General features: G+C 47.7%; 2 protein-coding genes across 2 annotated transcripts; one reads left to right on the top strand and one right to left on the bottom strand.

Annotated features, from left to right (window-relative positions):
- Positions 1 to 1663: 1663 nt before the first annotated feature.
- Positions 1664 to 17431, bottom strand: LOC116967894 (2-oxoisovalerate dehydrogenase subunit alpha, mitochondrial-like). Its single transcript, XM_033014543.1, has 9 exons — positions 17275 to 17431; positions 13718 to 13894; positions 11998 to 12084; positions 10793 to 10901; positions 8973 to 9134; positions 7165 to 7371; positions 4840 to 4981; positions 3684 to 3855; positions 1664 to 2112 (listed from the first exon to the last, which is right to left on the bottom strand). Exons 1-9 carry the CDS (start codon positions 17365 to 17367, stop codon positions 1942 to 1944), a joined length of 1320 nt encoding a protein of 439 aa, XP_032870434.1. The 5' UTR covers positions 17368 to 17431; the 3' UTR covers positions 1664 to 1941.
- Positions 17432 to 17717: 286 nt separating this feature from the next.
- LOC116967895 (exosome complex component RRP46-like) lies at positions 17718 to 24444 on the top strand. Its single transcript, XM_033014544.1, has 6 exons — positions 17718 to 17837; positions 19659 to 19772; positions 20788 to 20909; positions 22114 to 22254; positions 23506 to 23595; positions 24070 to 24444. Exons 1-6 carry the CDS (start codon positions 17738 to 17740, stop codon positions 24166 to 24168), a joined length of 666 nt encoding a protein of 221 aa, XP_032870435.1. The 5' UTR covers positions 17718 to 17737; the 3' UTR covers positions 24169 to 24444.
- The last annotated feature ends 1291 nt before the right edge of the window (positions 24445 to 25735 follow it).

The raw sequence follows: 25735 nt of genomic DNA, 5'->3' as shown, positions 1-25735 counted from the left end.
CATATCATAGATCCAAGCCTCAGCTGCTTGCGAGCGCTAACATCAGACCCTTAATACCAGCAAACGGGGGCCATTAGAAGTAAACTGTTTATTAAAACATGGATTTAAGGGCGGCACGGTGTGCAGCGGTAGAGTTGCTGCCTTACAGCGCCTGAGACCCAGGTTCCATTCTGACATCTGTAAATTGTAAATCTCATATTTCGCTTGGGTAGTTTACACCCCAGCGGTATGAACATTGACTTCCCTAACTTCAGGTAGCCCCTTGCCATCTCTCTCCATCCCCTTCCCCTACCCAGTTCTCCCACCAGTCTTACTGTCTCCGACTACATTCTATCTTTGTCCCGCCCACTCCCCAGACATCAGTCTGAAGAAGGGTCTCGACCCGAAACGTCGCCAATTCCTTCTCTCCAGAGATGCTGCCTCACCCGCTGAGTTACTCCAGCATGTTGTGTCTACTTTCTGTAAATTGTCCCTAGTGTGTAGGATAGTGCTAGTGTACGGGGTGATTGCTGGTCGGCACGGACTCGTTGGGTTGAAGGGCCTGTTTCCACACTGTATCTACATAAAGTCGAAAGTCTTTGGAAACTTTCAGTTAATGGTCATACAAATATTTTGGAGAGAGGAAGAGAGGAAGGGTGAAATATTGGCCATAAAAATAGTTTGGAGAGAGAGAGAAATATTGGCATGGCACAGAAACCTCGGGAATTATATCAACAATATCACCTATAGCAGCAGGCAAGAGTAAATCTTAGGAAAGCAATGTACATGTACGTTAAAGAAGAGGAAGATACACTAGGTGGTGGTGGGAGATGCCTATGGGGTCATTGCATTGAAACTGAGTGCATCTGGTTGAACTTCATTGAGAACTTTGAAACACAGGGTCTTTTCAGCTGGTCTAAAAGACACTTCCAAATGAGCATAAGTCACTGCGTCCTCTCCTCACCTCTTAAACCCACAACTGACCAGCTGATGCAAGCAAGAAGCATGGAGGAAACGGCCAAGTAGACATTGTGCTGTGTGTTTTGAATTCAATCGCATGCGTTGCTGTGAGACCTTTAGCCCACTGCTGGACAGAATGGGAAGTCTGCTTACATCCCATCAAGCCCCCATGCCACGTAAGACTCGGATAGCACCAGAGGACACAGGGTTAGGGTAAAGGGAAAGAGATTTGGGTACTTTCTTCACCCAGTGAGTGGAATGCATTGCCTGAGAGGTTGGTGGAAGCTGGGTCACTATAATCCCTGAGGCATAGGGGCTTGATGGACCAGATTCTGGGCAATGGGTTAGTATGGATGTGTTGGGCCAAATGTACCCTTTCCAATTATTCTATGATCATATTGAGCAAGGATGCAGAGCGTGACTCCGAGATGTAGGAGGGGCAAGGTTAGTGGCAGAGTGTGTATTATTTCAGAGACATCATGTGTTGGCCTGGACAAACACTGAGGGGCAGATACGTTCCAGCACCAATGCCCAGGAATGAAGTGGTAGGGAAGGGAGGTGGGAAACGATGCAGAGGGGGATGAGGGTAGACAAAAAATGCTGGAGAAACTTAGCGGGTGAGGCAGCATCTATGGAGAGAAGGAATAGGCGATGTTGCGGGTCAAGACCCTAAACGTCACCTATTCCTTCTCTCCATAGATGCTGCCTCACCTGCTGAGTTTCTCCAGCATTTTTTGTCTATCCTCGATTTTTCCAGCATCTGCAGTTCAGAGGGGAATGAGGAATTCACTGCCATTAGATTCCTCCAAAACCCAGCGAACAGCAACACAGGCCACCAAGACCTGGGCAACTATAGAGAGAGGAGAGCGTCACCATAGTTAGCATTAGTTTTGGAAATCGAAGGGTTAACAGGAAGCAACTTTGTGGACTCAGGATTAAAGTTAGTGGTGTGTGCGGGACTGAAGGGCGGGCGGGCGGGGCTGGGAATCGACACCATGGCATCTACTTCTCATAATGGTCCATGGGATAATGCTCGCCGTACATCTTCAGGTGCCTCTGCAGCGCCTCCTGCTGTTTCTGCAGCAAGACCGGCATTTCTTCGTACACGTCCGTGAATAAATAGTCCACCTTGGGCTTCAGCTCACGTTCGGCCTCCTCAAAGGCTTCCATCACCTGGCAATGAGACGGCAGGTCATAAGTGATAGGAGCGGAATTAGGCCGTTCGGCCCATTAAGTCTACTCCGCCGTTCAGTCATGGCTGATCTATCGTTCCCTCTTAAACATAGAAACATAGACAATAGTTGCAGGAGTAGGCCATTCGGCCCTTCGAGCCTGCACCGCCATTCATTGTGATCATGGCTGATCATCCAACTCAATATCCTGTACCTGCCTTCTCTCCATACCCCCTGATCCCTTTAGCCACAAGTGCCACATCTAACTCCCTCTTAAATATAGCCAATGAACTGTGGCCTCAACTACCCTCTGTGGCAGAGAATTCCACAGATTCACCACTCTGTGTGGTGAATCTCTGGAACCTCTGCCTTTTCCCCATAACCCCCGACACCCGTACTAATCAAGAACCTATCTATCTCTGCCCAAAAAATATCCATTGACTTGGCCTCCACAGCCTTCTGTGGCAAAAAATTCCACAGATTCTCCACTGAAGAAATTCCTCCTCATCTCCTGCCTGAAGGAACATCCTTTAATTCTGAGACTGTGACCTCTAGTCCTAGACTCTCCCACTAGTGGAAACATCCTCTCCACATCTACTCTATCCAAGCCTTTCACTATTCGGTATGTTTCAATGAGGTCCTTCCCCTCATTCTTCTAAACTCCGGCGAGTACAGGCCCAGTGCCGTCAAACTGGTCAGCTGGTTGGGTTGTGGGCAGGACTGCTGTTTTATCACCAGTGGCTATCGGTGCCCCTACTGATCTGGACCAGTCCAGAGTTAAGCATGAAGGTGTCCTTGTCCCAACTGTTCAACCAGCTGTGCTCCCATACACACCATGTCTCTTGTAAGGAAAAGATCGGAGAGATGCGCAGATTCTCTTGTGTAAAAAAAGTTACCCCTTAGATTCCCATTAAATCTTTCTCCCCTCACCATAAACCGATGTCCTCTGATTCTCGATTCCCCTACTCTGGGCAAAAGACTCAATTTACCCAATGTATTCCTCCGTTTAAGAAAGAACTGCAGATGCTGGAAAAATCGAAGGTAGACAAAAATGCTGGAGAAACTCAGCAGGTGAGGCAGCATCTATGGAGCGAAGGGATAGGTGACGTTTCGGGTCCAGACCCGAAACGTCACCTATTCCTTCGCTCCACAGATGCTGCCTCACTCGATGTATCGTTTTGTACACCATAAGATCACCCCTCATCCTTCTGCCTTCCAAGGAATAATATCTTAGCCTGCTTATCTCTCCCTACAGTTCCGGCCCTCGAGTCCTGGCAACATCCTCGTAAATCTTCTCTGCAACCTCTCCAGCTTAACAATATATTTGCAAAAGACTGTGGGTATATCTGACCTATTCCTCTCATGAATTTGGACGTGTCGTGGTCTAACGGCCTCTGCTTATAAAGTTCTGAGGCCTGTTATGTATGAAGTCCACCACGATTGCATTTCAGGTCAAGCAATGACTAAGTACTGGAAAGAGAATGTAATATGCTGAGGTCCTTCATTTCCAGGTGCCGAGGGTGGGGGGGAGGGGGGGGGGGGGGGGGGGGGGGGGGGGAGGAGAGTACCTACCCGTTTCCTGGACTGTTTCCTCCATGCTTTCTCCTGCTCCTCATCCCACCAGCCCTTGTTCACCATGTAGTGTCTGAGCCTGGAGATGGGGTGATCTTGCTTGTCCCAGTAGTTCACTTCATCCACTGAGCGATAGGCCGAGCTGTCGTCGCTGGTGCTGTGATGTCCGATCCTGAGGGGGTTCGCAACACAAACCCGCGCAGCGTATCAGCACGTGTATGTTGCAATATTACACCTTCAATTTTACGCGGGGGTTTCGTTTAGTCTCGAGATACGGCGTGGAAACGGGGCCCTCTACCCACTGAGTACGCAGTGACCAGCGATCCCTGCATATTAACACCATCCGTGCACTCTGGGGACAATTTTCACTTGTACCAAGCAGCCAATTAACCTACAAACCTGCACATCTTTGCCCTACACCCACGGGGAAAACATACAGACAGCTCCCAAAGTCAGGATCGAACCCGGGTCTCGGTCGCTGCAAGGTGTCTAGTGCCCCTGTCCCACTTAGGAAACCAGAACGGAAACCTCTGGAGACTTTTTTTTTTTTTTTTTTAGATGTTTTTATTAAGGACAGTGCATATTTATAAACATTTGCATGCAATACGCAAGATTATAGCTATAGGCTAATTTCCATCTGTAGTCCCTCTGGTAAACCAGGTTAACACATCACAACACATTCAATCCATAAGAAAAGAATCAAGAAACTTGCGCCCCACCCAAGGTTTCAGTGCGGTTCCCGGAGGTTTTTGTCAGTCTCCCTACATGCTTCCACTACCTGCAACCTCCGGCAACCACCTGCAACCTCCGGGAACCGCACGGAAACCTTGGGTGGGGTGCAAGGTCTCCAAATGTTTCCGTTCAGGTTTCCTAAGTGGGACAGGGGCTTGACTCTCTCTTGAAAGCATTCAGACAACCGGCCTCCACCGCCCTCTGAGGCAGAGAATTCCACAGACTCACAACTCTCTGTGTGGAAGAAGTGTTTCCTCGTCTCTGTTCTAAATGGCTCACCCTTTATTCTTAAACTGTGGCTGCTGGTCCTGGACTCCCCCAACATCGGGAACATGTTTCCTGCCTCCAGCGTGTCCAAACCCTTAATAATCTTATATGTTAATCAGAATCATTGAGAGAACTTATTCACACATACGGGACTTACCTGTAGGTCATTGCCTCAATGAGGAAGGGCTGGTTTTCAGCCACTGCCCGGCGCCGAGCCTCTTTAGTAGCGTTATAGACGGCAAAGACGTCATTCCCGTCCACTCTGATTGAGATGATCCCATAACCAGGGCCTCTGGCAGCTATTGGGAAAGAGAGAGTGCCAAGATGTCGATAGTACCAAAATTATTATCTGTGTTTCATGCTCGACATCAGGGACTGTGCTTGACATTACCAACTCCCTGATGTTCCGACGCTCACTCCAACCCCATGGTCTTCATATTTAAGAAGGAACTGCAGATACTGAAAAATCGAAGGTAGACAAAAATGCTGGAGAAACTCAGCGGGTGAGGCAGCTTCTATGGAGCGAAGGAAATAGGCGACGTTTCGGGTCGAGACCCATCTTCAGTCTGATGCTGCCTCACCCGCTGGGTTTCTCCAGCATTTTTGTCTTCATATGTCACTGGCAACCCATAAGCATCTACGTCACTCCCACTCTTTGATGTTACTCCCAACCCACGACTTTTGCTACATCACTCCCACCCCATGGCCCTTCGATGTCACTCCCGGTCTCATGACCTTCTAAGTCACTTCCAACCCAAGAGCCTTCCTTCGTTACTCCCAATCCGTGGCCCTTTCTGCATCACTCCCACCCCGTGGCCCGTCCACCTCACTCCCAACCTTCGAAGTCACTCCCAACGCATGAGCTTGCGATGTCACTCGCAAACCATGACCCTTCCTACTTTACTCCCAATCCATGGCTCTCCTACATGGCTCCCAACGCCATGGCTCTCGTAACTCACTCCCAAGCCTATCACTCCCAACCAATGACCCTTCCACATCAGTCCCAACCTCATCACTTCCAACCCACGATGCTGCCATAATCGTCCGATCAGCAGAGAAGGTTATTGGCTGCAACCTTCCCTCCATTGATGAACTGTACACTGCAAGGGCCAGGAAGCGAGCGGGCAAGATCATCTCTGACCCCTCTCACCCTGGCCACAAACTCTTTGAATCACTTCCCTCTGGAAGGCGACTCCGGACTGTCAAAGCTGCCACAGCCAGACAAAAAACAGTTTTTATCCACGAGTAGTTGCTCTACTCAACAGCCAAAAATCTGTAGCCTCCCCACAGGTGATCTGGTATTTTGTTGGTTCACATGCTTGATCAATGGTGTTTTATCATTAATGTTTTATTATTATTATTATTTAGTGTTTTCTGAATCATTCGTAACTGTCACTGTATGTCATGTTGTTACTTGTGGGCGGAGCACCAAGGCAAATTCCTTGTATGTGAATACTTGGCCAATAAACGCACTTACTTACTTAATAACTCCCAACCCAAATTGTCCCTAACAATGGTGAGTAGCAGGAGAAGTGGGGGAGTTGATGGGTATATGTGAGAGAATCGTGGGGCATGTTGCTAACGCAGATGCACCAAGAGCCAGCAGAGAAACAGGCCCTTCGGCCCAACTTGTCCATGCCTACCAAGATGCCCCATCTATGCTAGTACCACTGGCTTACGTTTGCCCCATATCCCTCTAAACATTTTCCAACCATGTACCAGAGGGCATCGGTTTAAGGTGAAGGGGTAAAGATATTAATAAAGGAATCTTAGGAGTAACCAGAGGTTTCCTTCAAAGGGTGGTGGGAGTATAGAACAAGCTGCCAGAGGAGGTAGTTAAGCCAGAGACAATCGCACCACTTAAGGCAGATACATGGATCGGACAGATTTAGTGGGATACGGGCCAAACGCAGGCAGGTGGGACTTGTGTAGATGGGACATGTTGGTCGGTTGGGTCGAGAGACCTGTTTCCATCCTGTATGACTGTATCTCTCTATAACCATGTACCTGTCCAAATATATTTTAAATGTTGTTACTGTACCTGTCTCAACTACCTCCTCTGGCAGCCTGTCCCATATACCTGCTACCCTCAGTGTGAAAAAGGTACCCCTCAGGTTCCTCTCAAATCTTAAAGTTATGTTCTATGGTTCTTGATTCCCCTGCTCTGGGTAAAAGACTCTGTGCATTCAATGGTCTCCTTCTATGGCACAAGGAAGTAAGAGAAAAGTATAGTACTGGGACTAGGGGGATGAGTTGCCTCTTTTTGTGCTGCAGTATTCTTTGGTCCTATGAACTCTCCAACTCCCAACAGTTTTGTGCCTTTTCATACTTCTCGTTTCCCTCTCCGCTGACTTTGTCTGAAGAAGGGTCTCGATCCGAAACGTCACCCATTCCTGTTCTCCAGCAACACTGCCTGACCCGCAGCTTTTTTAATGTCTAGCTCCCAACAGCATCTCCCTTGTACGGTGCTGCCAATACCTACCGATGCCGTCGCCTCTGTACTGCTCGTGAGTTGGTGTCGATATTGCATAGCCGTTGTTTCTGCAGAAGAATATGATGGGGCACTCTAAAGTGGCCGAAAAGTTGAAGCCGGCGTGAGCATCCCCTTCGCTTGCCGCGCCTTCTCCGAAGTAGCAGATGACGGCGCGGTCCGCCTGGCTGATCTTGTAGGCGTATGCGGCCCCGACGGCTGGCGGTCAAAGAGCGGAGAGAGGGTCAAAAAAAGCAGGGTCACGCGGAAACGATAAATTCAATCAATGATGCCTACACCGTTGGGAGAGAGGAAAACTCAAAACCAAACGGGATCAAGTACAAACTGGGCTTGTTCCCTGACACTCCCCACCCTCTCCCCCAACCCCTCACTCCATCCACTGGTGCAGCTTGAGGAAGGGGCAAGGAACAGCAGAGGGGATGTTCCATTTTGCTTTAGTGCTGATGGAGACTAGTTGGTCTTGTAAAGTAGGAATTATGGTGATAATAAATGTGGTAAAGTCCCACCAACATCCTGTTTTGATGAGCAATCTGCTGGAGGAATTCAGTGGGTCGAGCAGCTTCTGGGGGGAGGAGGGGGGTTCACGACTGAGCTGCAGCGTCTCAATAGACAATAGGTGCAGGAGGAGGCCATTCGGCCCTTCGAGCCAGCACCGCCTTTCAATGTGATCATGGCTGATCATCCCCAATCAGTACCCCGTTCCTGCCTGCTCCCCATATCCCCTGACTCCACTATCTTTAAGAGCCCTATCTAGTTCTCTCTTGAAAGTATCCAGAGAACCTGCCTCCACCGCCCTCTGAGGCAGAGAATTCCACAGACTCACAACTCTCTGTGTGAAAAAGTGTTTCCTCATCTGCGCTCTAAATGGCTTACCCCTTATTCTTAAACTGTGTGGCCCCTGGTTCTGGAGAGGGATATGGGCCAAATGCAGGCAGATCATATTCAAAGGGTCACAGAGCATTGAAACATTAGCCCAGCTTGCCCACGCTGACCAAGATGCCCCTTCCACCATGGTCCCACCTGCCTACATTTGGCCCACATCCCTCTGAACATTTCCTATCCATGTACCTGTCGAACTGTCTTTTAAATGTTGTTACAGCAGCAAATGGGTCAACTTAGATGAGGCAACTTGGTCAGCATGGACAAGTTGGGCCAAAGAGTCTGTTTCCATGCCCTACGACTGAGTTTTCATCAGGCATCTGAACCATTCTACTACAACTAGAGAGCAGTCCCGAACTACCCTCTACCGCATTGGAGACTATCTTTGATCGGACTTTATTGGGTTTATCATGCACTAAACGTTATTCAGGTTATTCCCTTTATCATGCATCTGTACACTGTGAATGGCTCGGTTGTAATCATGTATTGTCTTTCCGCTGACTGGTTAACAGGCATCAAAGGCTTTCCACTGTACCTCGGTACACGTGACAATAAACTAGACTCAACTGAACTAACTTGTCGGCGGCACGGTGGCGGGACGGTAGTGTTGCTGCCTCACAGCGCCAGAGCGCGGGGTTCGATCCTGACTACGGGTGCTGTCTGTATGGAGTTGGTACGTTCTCCCCTTGACCTGCGTGGGTTTTCTCAGAGATCTTCGGACATACAGGTTTGTAGGTTAATTGGCTTGGCATAAATATGAAAAATCTGTCCATAGTGTTTGTAGGACAGTGTTAGTGTGCGGGGATCGATGGTCAGTGTGGACTCGGTGGGCCAAAGTGCCTGTTTCCGCACTGTATCATCTCTAATCTAAACTAAACTAAATGAAGCAAAGGTAACCTGTTCAGATTTCTAATCATTACCCTGGGGTATTTGCGTGGCTAAGGGAGAGGAGATTGTAACGAAGTGCAGATCCTTGCTGCCGTAATGAACTGGCATCTGGCGACCCTTGCCCACATCGCTAGCGCTGGCGTAACACTGCGCCATGAAGAGCTCCAGCGACAGGCCTCGGTACATGAGGACACCTGCAGGGGTGACAAAGTACAACCTGAGCAATGGTAATGAATTGGCAGTGTCTGAGATGACGAACCCCTTACAAATCGCACACCTTCCTAATCACTACACAGGAGACAGAGGCACACAGCACAATCTCATTAATGGCAAACTAGAGATTAAACTGTTGTCTTGTTTAAGAAGGAACTACAGATGCTGGAAAATCGAAGGTAGATAAAAATGCTGGAGAAACTCAGCGGGTGAGGCAGCATCTGTGGAGCGAAGGAAATAGGCAACGTTTCGGGTCGAGACCCTTCTTAACTGTTGTCTTGGTTATTCTACTCAAGGGGAAATATATTGGCCAGGATGCTGGGAGAACAAAGGGGCGGCACGGTGGCGCAGCGGTAGAGTTGCTGCCTCACAGCGCCACAGATCTGGGCTTGATCCTGACTACGGGTGCTGTCTGTACGGAGTTTGTACGGTCTCCCCATGACCGGCGTGGGTTTCCCCTGTGCTCCAGTCACCTCCCACACTCCAAAGACGTGCAGGTTTACAGGTAGATAGGCTTGGTATAAGTGTAAATTGTCACTAGTGTGCGTAGGATAGTGTTAATGTGCGGGGGTCGCTGGTCGGTGCGGACTTGTGCTGAAGGGCCTGTTTCTGCACTGTACCTCTAAATTAAACAAAACTGTTTATTGTAGTTATTGTACTTAAGAGGAAAAATATTGCCAGGATGCTGGAACAACTAAGGGGCCCAGGTCTCTGGTGGTGTAAAGGGCCTGTCCCACTTACGCAATTTTTTTCGGCGACTGCCAGAGTCGCAGCAGGTAGCCGAAAATGTTCAACATGTTGAAAATCCAGCGGCGACCAGAAAAAGGTACGACTCTTTGGGCGACTATGCACGACTATATAGGCGCCACCCTGCGACATGTCACCAGTATGGTCGTGAGTAGTCGCACAAAGAGTCGTACCTTTTTCTGGTCGCCACTGGGTTTTCAACACGTTGGAAATTTTCGGCCACCTGCTGCGACCATGACGGGTGCCGGCAGTCGCCGAAAAAATCTCATAAGTGGGACGGGCCCTTAAGGCAGCAACTCTAGCATCTCCCTGGAAGAGCGACATAGCAAAATGATTTGAAATAAATAATAATAAGTGATAATAAGTGTCCGGGGGTGGGGGGGTGGATTGGCAGTCACCGAGGTACGTTGTTGAGTAGAGTGACAGCCGCCGGGAAGAAGCTGTTCCTGGACCTGCTGGTTCGGCAACGGAGAAGACCTGTAGCGCCTACCGGGTGGTAGGAGGGTAAAACAGTCCATGGTTGGGGTGAGAGGCAGTCCTTGGCGTGCTGAGCGCCCTCCGCAGACAACGCTTGCTTTGGACAGACTCAATGGAGGGGAGCGAGGACCGGTGATGCGTTGGGCAATTTTCACCACCCTCTGCAATGCCTTCCGGTCGGAGACAGAGCAGTTGCCATACCATACTGTGATGCCAGTGGTAAGGATGCTCTCGATGGTGCAGCGGTTAGAAGTTCACCAGGATCTGAGGAGACAGATGGACCTTCTTCAGTCTCCTCAGGAAGAAGAGACGCTGGTGAGCCTTCTTTACTGTTGTGCCTCCATGTGGCCCTATTTATTGTTAAATCTTATGTCTTATCTGGCAGCCCAGGATATAAACCCCACATTTCACTTACCTGCCTCCCTGTATTGTCCAAACACCAAGTCATCTGGTTCCAACGCAGCTGCACTGCCGATATGTGTGCCCTCCTCACCGTAGTTGGTCATGTAGAAGGATATGCGACCCTGTAACACAGGCACAGTGTCTAACACTGGCAACGGGCCATAAGCCGGGACACACCAATGCTCTTCACAATCAATGAAGAACTTTTTGTAACACAGTCACTGATGGAATGCAGGAAGCCACAAAGGCCAGGTTGCACACAGCAAGCTTCCACAAACAGCAGTGTAGAAACATAGAAAATAGGTGGAGGAGTAGGCCATTCGGCCCTTCGAGCCTGCACCGCCATTCGGCTGATCATCCAACTCAGTATCCCATCCCTGCCTTCTTTCCATACTCCCTGATCCCTTTAGCCACAAGGGCCACATCTAACTCCCTCTTAAATATAGCCAATGAACTGGCCTCAACTACCTTCTGTGGCAGAGAATTCTACAGATTCACCACTCTCTGTGTAAAAAATGATTTTCACATCTCGGTCCTAAATGACTTCCCTCTTATCTTTAAACTGTGACTCAGTGAGTTTACAATGAGATCATACGATCACACACTGAGTCTACTTCGCCATTCAATCATGGCTGATCTATCATTCCCTCTCAACCCCATTCTCTTGCTTGTTCCTCAATATCCTGACACCCTAAACATCAGTCAATCTCCCCCATAACTATACCTCATGGATTCCACAGATTATGACTAAAGAAATTCCTCTTCATCCCCTTTTATTCTGAGGTGATGCCCTCTGGTCCTAGACTCTCCCACCAGTGGAAACATCCTCTCCACATCCACTCTATCCAGGCCTTTCACTATTCGGTAAGTTTCAATGAGGTTCCTCCCCCCTCATCTTCCTAAACTCCAGCGAGTACAGATCCAGTGCGGCCAAACGCTCATTAATATGTTAACCCACTCAACCCCGGGATCATTCTTGCACGATCCTCTCCATCGCGAATACATCCTTCCTCAGATATGGGGCACACAATCTGTTGTTAGAGGCGTTGGGAGAAGCTAGGAAACCAGAGAGAACCCCCTTGCTCCTCTAACCCAGCGGAGGGATTTCATTTGTAATGTCGGTACATCAACAGTGCAGCTCTCAGTTCAGCCATAAATGAAAAGAATTAGTGGCTCAAATTCCAAAACAAGCGGAGGAAAATCCTGCCGTGTACTTACTTGTCGTTGAGACTCGTACAAAATACGATCCATGGTGTTCAGCAGTGTCATCTTCTGATAGAATTTGAGGACCATCTCCTTTGGCAACTACGGGAAGGGCAGAAAGAGTGAACGGGAGTAGATCTGTGAATGGGGCAAAAACTCACCAGCTTAGTGAATGGAGGGGATAATTACCACTTCAGGCCGTGGAGGAATGGAAACACTGCTATAGTAAGTGTAGGAAGGTACTGCAAATGCTGGTTTAAACCAAAGATAGACACAAAAAGCTGGAGTAACTCAGCGGGTCAGATAGCATCTCTGGAGAAAGCTAATAGGTGATGTTTTGAGTTGAGACCCTTCTTCAAACTTACGTTTTGGGTCGAGACCCTTCTTCAGACTAGAAGGGTCTCCACCCGAAACATCACCTATTCCTTTTCTGCAGAGATGCAGTCTGAGTTACTCCAGCTTTTTGTGTCTGTCTTCACTGCCTGTAATAATATAACCGCCTTGAGAGAAGGGACTGACAGAAATAACTGAGGTCTAGAAGAGAACTCCATTTGCAAGCTATTTTAATTTTGGACTGAAATCACTGAGAAAAGAAAAGTCCATATTTTTCCAGGGTGGCATAGTGGGGCAGCGGTAGAGTTGCTGCCTTACAGCGCCGGCTACCCGGGTTTGATCCCGACTACAGGTCCTGTCTGTGTGGAGTTTGCATGTTCTCCTCATGACCCGAGTGGGTTTCCTCCGAGATCTTCAGTTTCTTCCCACACTCCAAAGATGTACAGGTTTGTAGGTTAATTGGCTTGGTGTAAATGTATAAACGTAAAATAGTCCATGACCACAAGAAATTGCAGCTAATTGTGGACGCAGCCCAGACAATCACCAAAACGTACTCTCTTCCATTGACTCCATTTATACCTCACACTGCCTCAGCAAGGCCAGCAGTATAATCAAGGACGAGTCGCACCCTGGCCACTCCCTCTTCTCCCCTCTCCCATCTAGCCAAAGGTGCAGAAGTGTGAAAACGCACACCTCCAGATTCAGGGATAGTTTCTTCCCAGCTGTTATCAGGCAACGGAATCATCCTTCCACAACCAGAGAGCAGTGCTGAACTACTATCTACCTCATTGGTGACCCCCGGACTATCCTTGTTCACACTTTGCTGGCTTTACCTTGCACTAAACGCTATTCCCTTATCATGTAGATACTGTATTCCCTTATCATGTATCACTGTAAATGGCTCGATTGTAATCATGCATTGTCTTTCCACTGACAACAAAAGCTTTTCATTGCACCTCGGTACATTTGACAATAAACTAAAAGCCCTGTCCCACGGTGCGAGTTCATTTGAAGAGCTCTCCCGAGTTTGCCCTGACTCGAACTCGGAGATTTACGGTAATGGCCACGGTACTCGGGGCTCTCGTGGACATTTTTCAACGTTGAAAATTTTTCACGAGTCTTCCCGTGCTTACCTGCCGTTAGCGAGTCTTCCCGAGTACCTGCCGTTAGCGTTACGAGCCGCTAAGAGACGTCCCTGAGCTCCGACGTACCCGCTACGTTCATTCTCTGTGCTTACCATGAGTCTGATTTTTTTTTAACTCGGGAGAGCACTTGAATAAACTCGCACCGTGGGACAGGGCTTTAGACGTATTATTCCCTATCAGGCCACTGTGAGACCGCATGTTAATGGTTCAACATGGCACCAGGCTGCAGTTCTGCTTTGGGATGGCACATGACAAACCTTGGGGTCTTCATCCGGGTTCATGATCTGTCCCTGTCGGTCCATGACCCGATAGATGGGAATACCGGATATCACGTTGGGCTGGAGAAACTCCAGCCTGTCCACAAAATCCGCGGAGGCCCCCGGGAACTGGGGCTTCTCATCCAGCGACGTGAATTGCTGCTGATGAACGGCATGCTGGAGAGAGAACAGGAAAGTGTCAGGTGTCAAATATACATGCGACGCATGACAAACTATCCTCCTTGGAACTGAGGAGAGGTTTCATTGAGATATTCAAAATTCTTTTAAACATATAAAATTATAAAAGGACTGGACAAGCTAGATGCAGGAAAAATGTTTCCAATGTGGGGCGAGTCCAGAACCAGGGGCCACAGTCTTAGAATAAAGGGGAGGTCATTTAAGACTGAGGTGAGAAAAAACTTTTTCACCCAGAGAGTTGTGAATTTGTGGAATTCCCTACCACAGAGGGTAGTGGAGGCCAAGTCACTGGATGGATTTAAGAGAGAGTTAGATAGAGCTCTAGGGGCTAGTGGAATCAAGGTATATGGGGAGAAGGCAGGCACGGGTTATTGATTAGAGACGATCAGCCATGATCACAATGAATGGCGGTGCTGGCTCGAAGGGGCGAATGGCCTCCTCCTGCACCTATTTTCTATGTTTCTTTGAATCCTAAAACTACAGCCTGAAAGGGTAATGGAAAGAATCAATTTAGGGAAATTTTAAAAATCGAAAGGGGAAAAGTGCAGTAATTAGTAGATAGACACAAAATGCTGGAATAACTCAGCAGGACAGGCATCTCTGGAGAGAAGGAATGGGTGACGTTTCAGTCTGAAGAAGGGTCTCTAAAGATTCGGTCTGAAGAAGGGTCTCGACCCAAAACGTCACCCATTTCTTCTCTCCAGAGATGCCTGTCCCGCTGAGTTACTCCAGCATTTTGTGTCTATCTTCGATTTAAACCAGCATCTGCAGTTCTTCCCCGCAGTAATTAGTACCTTTGCAAACATGAAACACAGCAAATTTGCACACAGCAAGGATCCATGATCACCAATGAGATAATGCAGGAGATAATGGTTGTAAAAAAATATATGATTGTGGTTTAGATACTAATATTATTTAGGATGTCTACCCAAGTAGGTTAAGTTGGGTTTGGTAAAAATATCAAATTGTCCCTAGTGATAGTGTGTGGAGATGGCTGGTCGGCAGGAACGTGGTGGGCTGAATAGTCTGTAACCACGTCGTTTGCCTAAACTAAACAAACACCCATATTTTACAGCCCTCTACTGTATAACTCTTCACAGTTTCTTTGTCCCTCAAGAGAAATACGACCCAATCTTGACTGCATAACGCACTGGGTTTGTTTGTACAATATTATCAGAAGTGATTTTGTACCTGGTAACGACTGCTCTTACTAAGTGCTCTGCCCTTGTGCTAGGTTATCTGATTTCTGTATGCTGTAATCCCCATTCTACTCTCCACCTGAGCAGAGAGCATTCACATCACAAATTGTTTCATCCAAAGAAAAAACTAAGATGGGCCGGCACAGTAGCGCAGTGCCAGAGACTTGGGTTCAATCTTGACTATGGGTGCGGTCTATACGGAATTTGTACGGTCTCCCTGAGGGTTTTCTCTGGGTGCTCTGGTTTCCTCCCGCACTCCAAAGACGTACAGGTTTGTAGGCCAATAGACATCGGTAAAATTGTAAAGTGTCTCTAGTGTGTAGGATAGTGTTAGTGGATGGGGTGATCACTGGTTGGCATGGACTAGGTGGGGTGGGGGGTGGAGAGGGGGTTTAAGGGACTGTAGATGCTGGAAACAGAATTTTTTTAAAAGACAAGGTCCTGGAGGAACTCAAGTAAAAGACAAATTGCCGGAGGAACTCAGCAGGTCAGACAGTATCTCTGGATCCATAGAGTCATTCAGCGTGGAGACAGTCAGCATGGAATGTGTTATAAACAGGACCAGGTATATGTGGAGGGACGAGGACAGACGACCATTAGAGTCGAGACATTGCCTCAGAAGTCAAGAGTGTTTTATTGTCATGTGTCCCAGATAGAACAATTAAATTCTTACTTGCAGCAGCACAACAGAATATGTGAACATAGTACTCTGTAAACACAGTACACTGTAAATATAATAAACAAGAAAAAAAACTTCAGTATGTGTATGTATATATATATATATATATATATATATATATATGTGTGTGTCTCCCCTTTCCTCCTCCCCCTCTTCTCTCCCCACCCCGTCTCCCTCTCCCCCCGCCTGTGTGTTTGGGGGGGTGGTTAGTGTGAGTGTGATGCGCGTTGGGGAAACAGACCCAACGGGTCTGCACTTGGTCTAGTATATGTGTGTGTGTGTGTGTGTGTGTGTGTGTGCACAAAGAGGAAGATGACTGAACTTTATTGCCTTCCATCACAGTGGGAAACGTTGATTCCGCTGTGGCTTATGTTTATGTTAAACTCTTATCGTGTATTGTGTTTTTTTTAGTGGTATGGCAACTCAAATTTCACTGTACCAATTCACGCACGTGACAATAAATGTGAACTTGAAGTGTGTGTGTGTGAGAACTGAAGATGCTGGTTTAAACCAAACAGAGTGTGTGTGTGTGTGGTGTGTGTTTGTTGTGTGCGTGTGTGTGTGTGTTGTGTGTTTGTTTGTTGTGTGTGTGTGTGTGTGTTTGTTGTGTGTGTGTGTGTTTTTTGTGTGTGTGTGTGTTTGTTGTGTGTGTGTGTTTGTTTTGTGTGTGTTTGTTGTGTGTGTGTGTGTGTGTGTTGTGTGTGTGTGTGTTTTGTGTGTGTGTGTGTGTGTGGGGGGTTTGTTGGGTGTGTGTGTTGTGTGTGTGTGTGTTTGTTTGTTGTGTGTATGTGTGTGTGTGTGTGCGTTTGTTGTGTGTGTGTTTGTGTTTGTTGTGTGTGTGTGTTTGTTGTGTGTGTGTGTGTGTTTGTTGTGTGTGTGTGTTTGTTTGTTGTGTGTGTGTGTGTATGTGTGTGTGTGTGTTTGTTTGTTGTGTGTGTGTGTTTGTTTGTTGTGTGTGTGTGTGTGTTTGTTCTGTGTGTGTGTGTGTGTGTGTGTGTATAGTGAATTAAAGGATGTCCCTGTTGTGCTTCAAAGTGTGTGTATCTATATATATATATATAGATACACACACTTTGAAGCACAACAGGGACATCCTTTAATTCACTATACACACACACACACACACACACACAACAAATATATATATCATGTGTGTGTATATATATATATATACACACACATGATATATATATACACGTACGTTGGAGTCATTGACAGCACCTGCGTGTTGTTTTGTGGGATCTGAAGGATTTACAGATTCAGTTGTGCTTCTACAAGTAAGAATGTCACGGTTGTATCTGGGACAGGGGACAATAAAACACTTGAGTCTTGTCTTGACTGTCGGCCCGCGGGCCAGCAGCAGGTTTGACCGGTCGCCCTTCACCCCGCAGCGGCGCCTCGGCCTCCCCGGCCTCCCCTCCCTCCCTCCCTCCCCTCCCTCCCTCCCCTCCCTGCCCCGCAGCCCCGTGACATTGACTTACACTGGCGGAGAGAGGCCGCCGAGCCCCGGCAGCGATGGAGCAGCGGACGCCGCGCCAGCCTCTGCCCAGTTGTCTGATCACCACCGCCGCCATCTTCACCCTCTAGCCCAGCTGCTGCTGCTGTTGCCCCACAGTGTCAACACCCTCACATACACAACCCCAGGACCCCACCCATCCCTCACTCCCACCGACCCCCAACCCGAATAAAATAATCAAGCCTTTAAAAAAGTTAATAACCGCCGAGAAATTCCCTTCAGAGAAACTAATTTAAACCAGGCGTGCGTTGGACATCTGTGCTTGTGGGGGCCTGGATGGGGGATGTCGCGCAGGTCGCGTCACGGGTTGCCTCTCCCGCAGCGGATTGGCCGGGGTGGGCGGGTCCGGCCGCTGATTGGTGGAGGGCGCTGTCCGTCAGGCGCGGTGACGCGTGTAGAGTGCGCCGCCGGGTGGGCGGGAAACAAAAATGGCGGCGGCTGTTGGGGGCGAGATGCAGCTTCTGCGCCCGTTCTGCTGCGAACACGGACTCCTGTCCCGGCCCGACGGCTCGGCCTGCTTCACACAAGGTGGGTGCTGCTTGCCACGGCCACGGCCGGCAGGGAGAAGCCAGTGTTTAACAAGGAACTGCAGATGCTGGAAAATCCTGGCCACACACTCATCTCCCTGCTACCTTCAGGTTATAGGTTTATGCATGCAACCTATAACGTAGCTACCTCAATACCACTAATCACGCCTACTCATATCAGTATAACTGTGAGATCCTCCCTTTGTTCCTCCCTGTTGGTTCTAGCACGCCTGAAGACTAGGTGCTGTCAGTGCTGGGACATGTGTACCATGTGCTATAATAAAGGACTCAGTTAAGGTTACAGTGTGTTAGACGTCGATGCTTTACATGGCGTCAGAAGTGGGATTGAGGTAGCTACGTTATAGGTTGCATGCATAAACCATCTACAGTACAGGAGCCTGAAAGTAGGCATGCAGGTGCAGCAGGCAGTGAAGAAAGTGAATGGTATGTTAGCATTCATAGCAAAAGGATTTGAGTATAAGAGCAGGGAGGTTCTACTGCAGTTGTACAGGGTCTTGGTGAGACCACACCTGGAGTATTGCGTACAGTTTTGGTCTCCTAATCTGAGGAAGGACATTATTGCCATAGAGGGAGTACAGAGAAGGTTCACCAGACTGATTCCTGGGATGGCTGGACTTTCATATGAAGAAAGACTGGATAGACTCGGCTTGTACACGCTAGAATTTAGAAGATTGAGGGGGGATCTTATAGAAACTTACAAAATTCTTAAGGGGTTGGACAGGCTAGATGCAGGAAGATTGTTCCCGATGTTGGGGAAGTCCAGAACAAGGGGACACAGTTTAAGGATAAGAGGGAAGTCTTTTAGGACCGAGATGAGAAAATCATTTTTTACACAGAGAGTGGTTAATCTGTGGAATTCTCTGCCACAGAAGGTAGTTGAGGTCAGTTCATTGGCTATATTTAAGAGGGAGTTAGATGTGGCCCTTGTGGCTAGTGGGAATAGGGGGTATGGAGAGAAGGCCAGTATGGGATATTGATTTGGATGATCAGCTATGATCATATTGAATGGCGGTGCAGGCTCGAAGGGCCGAATGGCCTACTCCTGCACCTATTTTCTATGTTACTGTGAAAAGCTTTCCATAAGGTAGACAAAAGTGCTGGAGAAACTCAGCGGGTGCAGCAGCATCTAAGGAGCGAAGGAAATAGGCAACGTTTCGGGCCAAAACCCTTCTTCAAGAAGCCCGAAACGTTGCCTATTTCCTTCGCTCCATAGATGCTGCCTCACCAGCTGAGTTTCACCAGCATTTTTGTCTACCTTCGATTTTCCAGCATCTGCAGTTCCTTCTTAAACAGGTTTCCATAAGCTGTGTTTAAACTGTACAACTCCTCCCCTTTCTGTCGTGGGGTAAACTTGCCCCCCCCCCCTTCCAACTAATCCCATTGATTCCCCCTTGCTTTGTACCAACCTCACACTATCCTCTGCTCCAGTGGTCCCTCGGGACTGAGGATGTCTTGCATCCACTTAGGTTTAGTAGGTGGTGTATGAGATGGTGAGCTCATTGTGCCTTGTCCTGACCCTAAATATCACCTATCCCTTTTCTCCAGAGATGCTGCTTGACCTGCTGAGTTACTCCAGCATTTTGTGTCTATCTTTGGTAGAAACTCGCATCTGCAAGTCTTTGTTTCTACAATTAAACAGTGCAGCTGATTTATTTTTTTCTGTTGTCAAGAGGATACCTTTTCACCTGGTTAACTTTTACTTTTTAGAAGTTGTAACAGCATCACTAAACGCATTGTTGCGACGTATTGACCCTCTGTGGCAATGTTGACACCTGCCTGTGCTAATATGTTTTAATCACAGGAGATACAACAATTCTGGCTGCTGTATACGGACCCGCCGAGGTGAAAGTGAGCAAAGAGATCTTCGACAAAGCCACGCTGGATGTCCTACTCAAGCCAAAAGTCGGGTTACCAAGTAAGTCCCGAGAGACCATGTTGAGGGAAACATCCAATTAGCTCCCTGGGCAAGAATGAAGACTGACGTGTGAGACTGTTTTAGGTGGGCTGTAGATTGGGATCTGGGTGGATTGCAGTCTGGTGGGAAATAGTTCGTACACAAACGCAAAAACTTTCTTTGAGAAGTCTCTGGCAAAGTAAACATTTTATAGAGCACTCTGACAGCTTGCTTCTTCATCCACTGTGGGTTTGTGTCATAGAACACAGAAACAGGCCCTTCAGTCCACCGTTCCCTGTAGACCACTGAGAATATTCCAATCCTTGTATTCCTATCAACTCTCCCCAGATTCTTCTACCCCCTCACCGACAGACTAGGAAAAATCTAGAGCGGCCAATTAACCTACTAACCCGTACATCTTCGGGATATGGAAGAGAACCAGAGCACTTGGCAGGAGGGGATTGTGGTCACAAGGAGAGCATGCAAACTCCACACAGACAACAGTACCTGAGGCTGGATCTGAGGAGTCTCAAGTATTCTGAGGCAGTGTTACTGTGCCACCCAAGTTGATAATACCACAGATCCTCTAATGCACTGTGTTACCCAAGTAGTTAGTACCTCTAATGAGGAACTTCTTTAACCAGATGGTGGCGAGTCTGTGGAATTCATTGCCACAGGTGGCGGTGGGGCCCACGACATTGGGTATTTTTAAAGTGGCGATTGATAGGTTCTTGATTTGTAAGGGCATCAAAGGTTACAGAGACAAGGCAGGAGAATGGAGTTGTGAGAGAAAAATAGCTCGGCCTGATTGAATGGTGGAGTAGACTCAAGTCTGCTCCTATGTCTTGTGGCCTGCTGGGTTGAGAATATTGTTGGTTGACAAAAGTGCTGGAGCAATGCAGCAGCATCTATGGAGTGAAGGAAATGGGCAACATTTCGGGCCAAAACCCTTCTTCCGATTGATGTCAGAGAATGTTGTTGCTGTTATACATATTATCTGACGTCATGCATTCACGTTGATTTTGCTTTTCCAAAGGTGTCGCAGAGAAGAGCAAGGAGCAGATGATTCGAAACACCTGTGAGGCCACCGTGCTGACAGCTCTGCACCCGCGGTCCTCCATCACCGTCGTACTGCAGGTCATCCACGACTCTGGATCTGTATCCTGACCGTGGTGACAGGTCGGTCTCCGTGCCAGCCTCTGATCCCCATAGGCTCCAACAGAAAGACATGGTAACCCAGCGGTAGAGTTGTGGCCTTACAGCGCCAGAGACCCGGGTTCGATCCTGATTACGGGTGCTGTATTATGGAGTTTGTACGCTCTCCCTAGGTGCTCTGGTTTCCTCCCACACTCCAAAGACGTACAGGTTTATAGGCTAATTGGCTTGGTATTAATGTAAACTGTTCCTAGTGTGTGTGGGATAGTGTTAGTGTGTGTGGATCGCTGGTCAGTGTGGACTTGTTGGGCTGAATGGCCTGATTCCACGCTGTATCTCTAAACTAAACTAAACCAAACCTTCAATTAACATGCTACCACTTGGATGTTCCAAATTGCTTTAGTGCTGATGAAGACTAGTTGGTCTTGTAAAGTAGGAATTATAATAATAATAATAATGGATGGGATTTATATAGCGCCTTTCTAATACTCAAGGCGCTTTACATCGCATTATTCATTCACTCCTCAGTCACACTCGGTGGTGGTAAGCTGCTTCTGTAGCCACAGCTGCCCTGGGGCAGACTGACGGAAGCGTGGCTGCCAATCTGCGCCTACGGCCCCTCCGACCACCACCAGTCACTCACACACATTCACACACAGGCAAAGGTGGGTGAAGTGTCTTGCCCAAGGACCCAACGACATAATTATGGTGATAATAAATGTGGTAAAGTCCCACCAACATCCTGTTTTGATGAGCAATCTGCTAGAGGAATCCAGTTTGTCGAGCAGCTTCTGTGTGTGTGGGGGGGGGGGGGGGGGGGGCTTCACGACTGAGATGCAGCGTCTCAAGCAGAAATGTTGACCATTCCTTTCCCCCCACAGATGCCTCTCGGCTGTATGTAGGATAGAACTAGTGTACGGGGTGATTGCTGATCAGTACTGACTCGGTGGGCTGAAGGGCCTGCTCCCGTGCTGCACCTCTAAACCATATTATTCCTTAAGCCTCAGCAAATGCATTGGTGCAATTTTAATTATTCAGTTTTCCATAAATGATGTACATGAATATAAAGTAGAAGGGAATTGATACTCAATGAACTTTCTCATCAGGCTCAATCCCACCATTTACAACTTTCAAGGTAAGCACCATTTTGCCAACTTCTGTTGTTGAAGTTTCCATTCCCCGTGAGATCCTTAACAGCCAGGAGTAGCTGCTGTCTTGTTGCCTAAACGCTGCCTGCATGGCACTAATGGATGCTGGGCTCCCAATGAAAAGTGTCTTCTGCGGGATTACGTGCATGATCGACTCTGACAGAAACATCCTTCTAGATCCAACAACCACGATGGAGAAGGTTGGTGATGTGAAATCCCTGGACTCTTAAGAGCCCTCAATTTCTAATTAATCTGCCATTGCTGTTAGGAGTTTGGATTCATCTTTCATCCTCTGCACCCCAGAATGTTTTGCAACTAATTAATTGTTTAGTTTAGATGTACAGCATTGAAACGGGCCCTTTGACCCACCGAGTCCATGCCACCATCGATCACCTGTCCAGACTAGTTCTATGTTATCCCACTTTCTCATCCACATGAGGGGTAATTTCACAAAAGCCAATTAACCTACAAATCCAAGCGTATTTGGAATGTGGGATCACCCAGAGAAAAAACCCACGCAGTCACAAGAAGAATGTGCAAACTCCACGAAGATAGCACATGAACCGGGTCCCTGCTGCGACACTGTGCTGCCACTAAACCAGCCAGCTAACACACCAGTATTCCCAGAGTGATGAATGACTCTTGCCTCCATCTCTTCAATGCTCCCTCCTCCTCCCCCCCCCCTCCGCCCTCTACTTTCAGTCTAAGGAAGGTCCCTGACCCGCAACCTCACCCATCCTTATTCTCCAGTTATGCTGCCTGACCCTCTGAAATACTCTGGCACTTTGTGTATCTCTTGTGTATAGCTTTAGATTAGATTAGATAGCCTTTATTGTCATTCAGACCGAAGTCTGAATGAAATTGCAGCAGTCATACATACAATACAATACAATAAAAAACAACAATAAACACGTATTAACATCCACCACAGTGAGTCCACCCAGCATCTCCTCACTGTGATGGAGGCAAAAGTCTTTAGGTCTGCAGTCTCTTCCCTCCTCTTCTCCCTCTGCGCTGAGGCGATCCCCCACCGGGCGATGTTAAAAACTGTCCCGCGGCTCAATCACCGCGCCCCGGGGTGGTCGAAGCTGCCGCCCACCAGTCCTGCTGACGCATCGACTGCTTTTTCATGGAGTGGATTGCAGTAGGATGCACAACTGGCCATTTCTAGGCTCTCGGTTTATGCTAGACTAGAGGATCCTTCATGGAGCGAGAATGTTACCAACAGGGCCTCATGACACTATCATTCAAGTCACGATTTAATGTATTGGTTCCTAGATCAACCCCATTCTCTGATTATCTTAAAGGATGACTTGTACTGCTGTCGATTACCAGATGGTTGAGTTTAACTAACGTTGAATAGATGTTGCTACTCATTGTTGTTACCATCGTTGCGTTCATTGCGGGAAGGTGGCTCGCCAGCCTCTAATTCTTCCTCTTATTTGTTCCAGGAGGCAGCTGCTGTCCTCACCTTCTCCATCGACAGTGTTGAGAAGCAACTGCTCACGTTGTCCACAAAGGGTTCCTTTTCTGTTGAGGAGGTCAGTGTGCAACCATTTATTTATTTTTTGCCCTCCTTCCTCTTTATTTCGGTCTTTACTTCCTCCTTGTCTTGGCTACTGATAGAAGGCCTATAGGGGCAGGCTATCCCATTTTATCATCAATAATCCTCATGGATGTCTTCTGCTCATTTGACAATTGGCAGCAGCTTGGACTCCTTGTGCATGCATTGCCAGGTTTCCACGGGATACCCTCTACCCTCAACACCGTTCTACTTCCTGTTCCCCGTAACCTTTGGGGGATTTTACCAATCAAGAATTTCAGGGCACATGACAATAAAACACTTGAGTGTAATTAAAAAATAAGTAATCACGAAAGTAGCAAAAAGCTAGTGAGATTTCCTACTGGTAATTTTTCCTTCCAGTGCATCAGTGTTTAGGTGTACTGCCCCCTTCTCTGTCAATAATGTCAGGCACTCCTTGTGACCTTGCTAACGTGCTTGCCTTCTGTTTCAGCTCCAGCAGTGTGTTGCGATATGCCAGAAGGCAGCGGAGAAGATCTTTCAGTTCTACAGGGACTTGGTAAGCAGAAGATACTCGAAACTGAATGAATGAATGGATGGGTGAAGAAATGGACCACCTAGTCCGAGTCTTGTCACGCTGGAGGCGAGGACGATGGAGATGTACCCCCCAGTAAGAAGCAGCAGCTGGGCTCTGCTTGACCCAACCCCTGGATGTGCTGGCACGTGCCCGAGAGACTACAGGCCAATTACATCGTCCCCAGCAGTGCAACTTTCCACATGAACTGTGTCAAACACTGGCTGAATATGCCTCTGAGAGTCGAAAAGAAGGAATACATTTTAAGAAATAAAATTCTGCTGATTTTTTTAATTGTGTTTCATGCTAATTTAACACTTGCCATTTCAGAAGCAACAGTTTGGTTACAGCCATGCAAGTCAGTACATTTAAATACATCCTGATTCTCTGTTATCCAATGCTATCACCGTGTGATAGTCTGAAGAAGGTTTTCGGCCCGAAACATCACCCATTTCCTTCGCTCCATAGATGCTGCTGCACCCGCTGAGTTTCTCCAGCATTTTTGTGTACCTTCGATCTTCCAGCATCTGCAGTTCCTTCTTGAACACCATGTAGTGTTGAGTATAGAGATACAGCGTGGAAGCAGCCCTCTAGGCCCACCGAGTGTACTGCCTCAGAAGGCCAATTCTCTGGATGCTTTCAAGAGAGAGTTAGTTAGAGCTCTTAAAGAAAGTCCAAAGAAGGGTTTCGGCTCGAAACGTTGCCTATTTCCTTCGCTCCATAGATGCTGCTGCAGCCGCTGAGTTTCTCCAGCTTTTTTGACTACCTCTTAAAAATAGTCTGGATGTTTTCAAGAGAGAGTTAGATTTAGCTCTGAAGGATAAAGAAAGCAAGGGATACGGGGAAAAGCAGTAACTGGGCACTGATTCTGGATGATCAGCCATGAACATATTGAATGGCGGTGTTGGCTCGAAGGGCAGAAAGATCTACTCCTGCACCTATTGTCTTATGTTTCTATAGCGGAGTCAAGGGCACAGAAAGTTGTGAATCTGCGGAATTACTGTTTCTCACGAAGATAGACACAAAAAACCGGAGTAACTCAGCGGACTCTGGAGAGAAGGAATGGGTCTTCTTCTTCTTGCGTATGGCGTGCACAGCTTAAAGTTGTAAGACTTGTTTTGTTTGATCTTCCATTTGTGCACGCCAGGTTGATTGCATTCGTCGAAACAGGGTGGACCATGTGAAGGTTGTAATCTCCCACTCTAAGGAATGGGTAACATTTTGGGTCAAGACCCTTCTTCAGGGATAAGGGAAACAAAATATATTATAGACGATGTGAGATAAAGAACAATGAATGAAAGATGCAAAAAAGTAACGATGATGAAGGAATAACTGGCCATTGTTAGCTGTTTGTTGGATGAAGATGAGAAGCTAGTGCGACCTGGGTTCTCTGTTTCTCACACTCCCTCAAGCTCTTTCTCATGCTCTTGATGTAGTAGTAATACTAAAGGTCTTAAAGGATTTTACTTTACATTTAAGTGGCTCAAAATTTAAATTAGTATTACTCTAATCCGGAGGGAACCGATTAAGGTAATGCTCAGTTGCCTCTATCGCTCGGACCTGTGTATTCATTTCACACAGGTAG

This window comes from Amblyraja radiata, chromosome 41 (assembly GCF_010909765.2).
Source record: "Amblyraja radiata isolate CabotCenter1 chromosome 41, sAmbRad1.1.pri, whole genome shotgun sequence".
Taxonomy (NCBI): domain Eukaryota; kingdom Metazoa; phylum Chordata; class Chondrichthyes; order Rajiformes; family Rajidae; genus Amblyraja; species Amblyraja radiata.
This window is presented reverse-complemented; position numbering and strand designations above follow the sequence as displayed.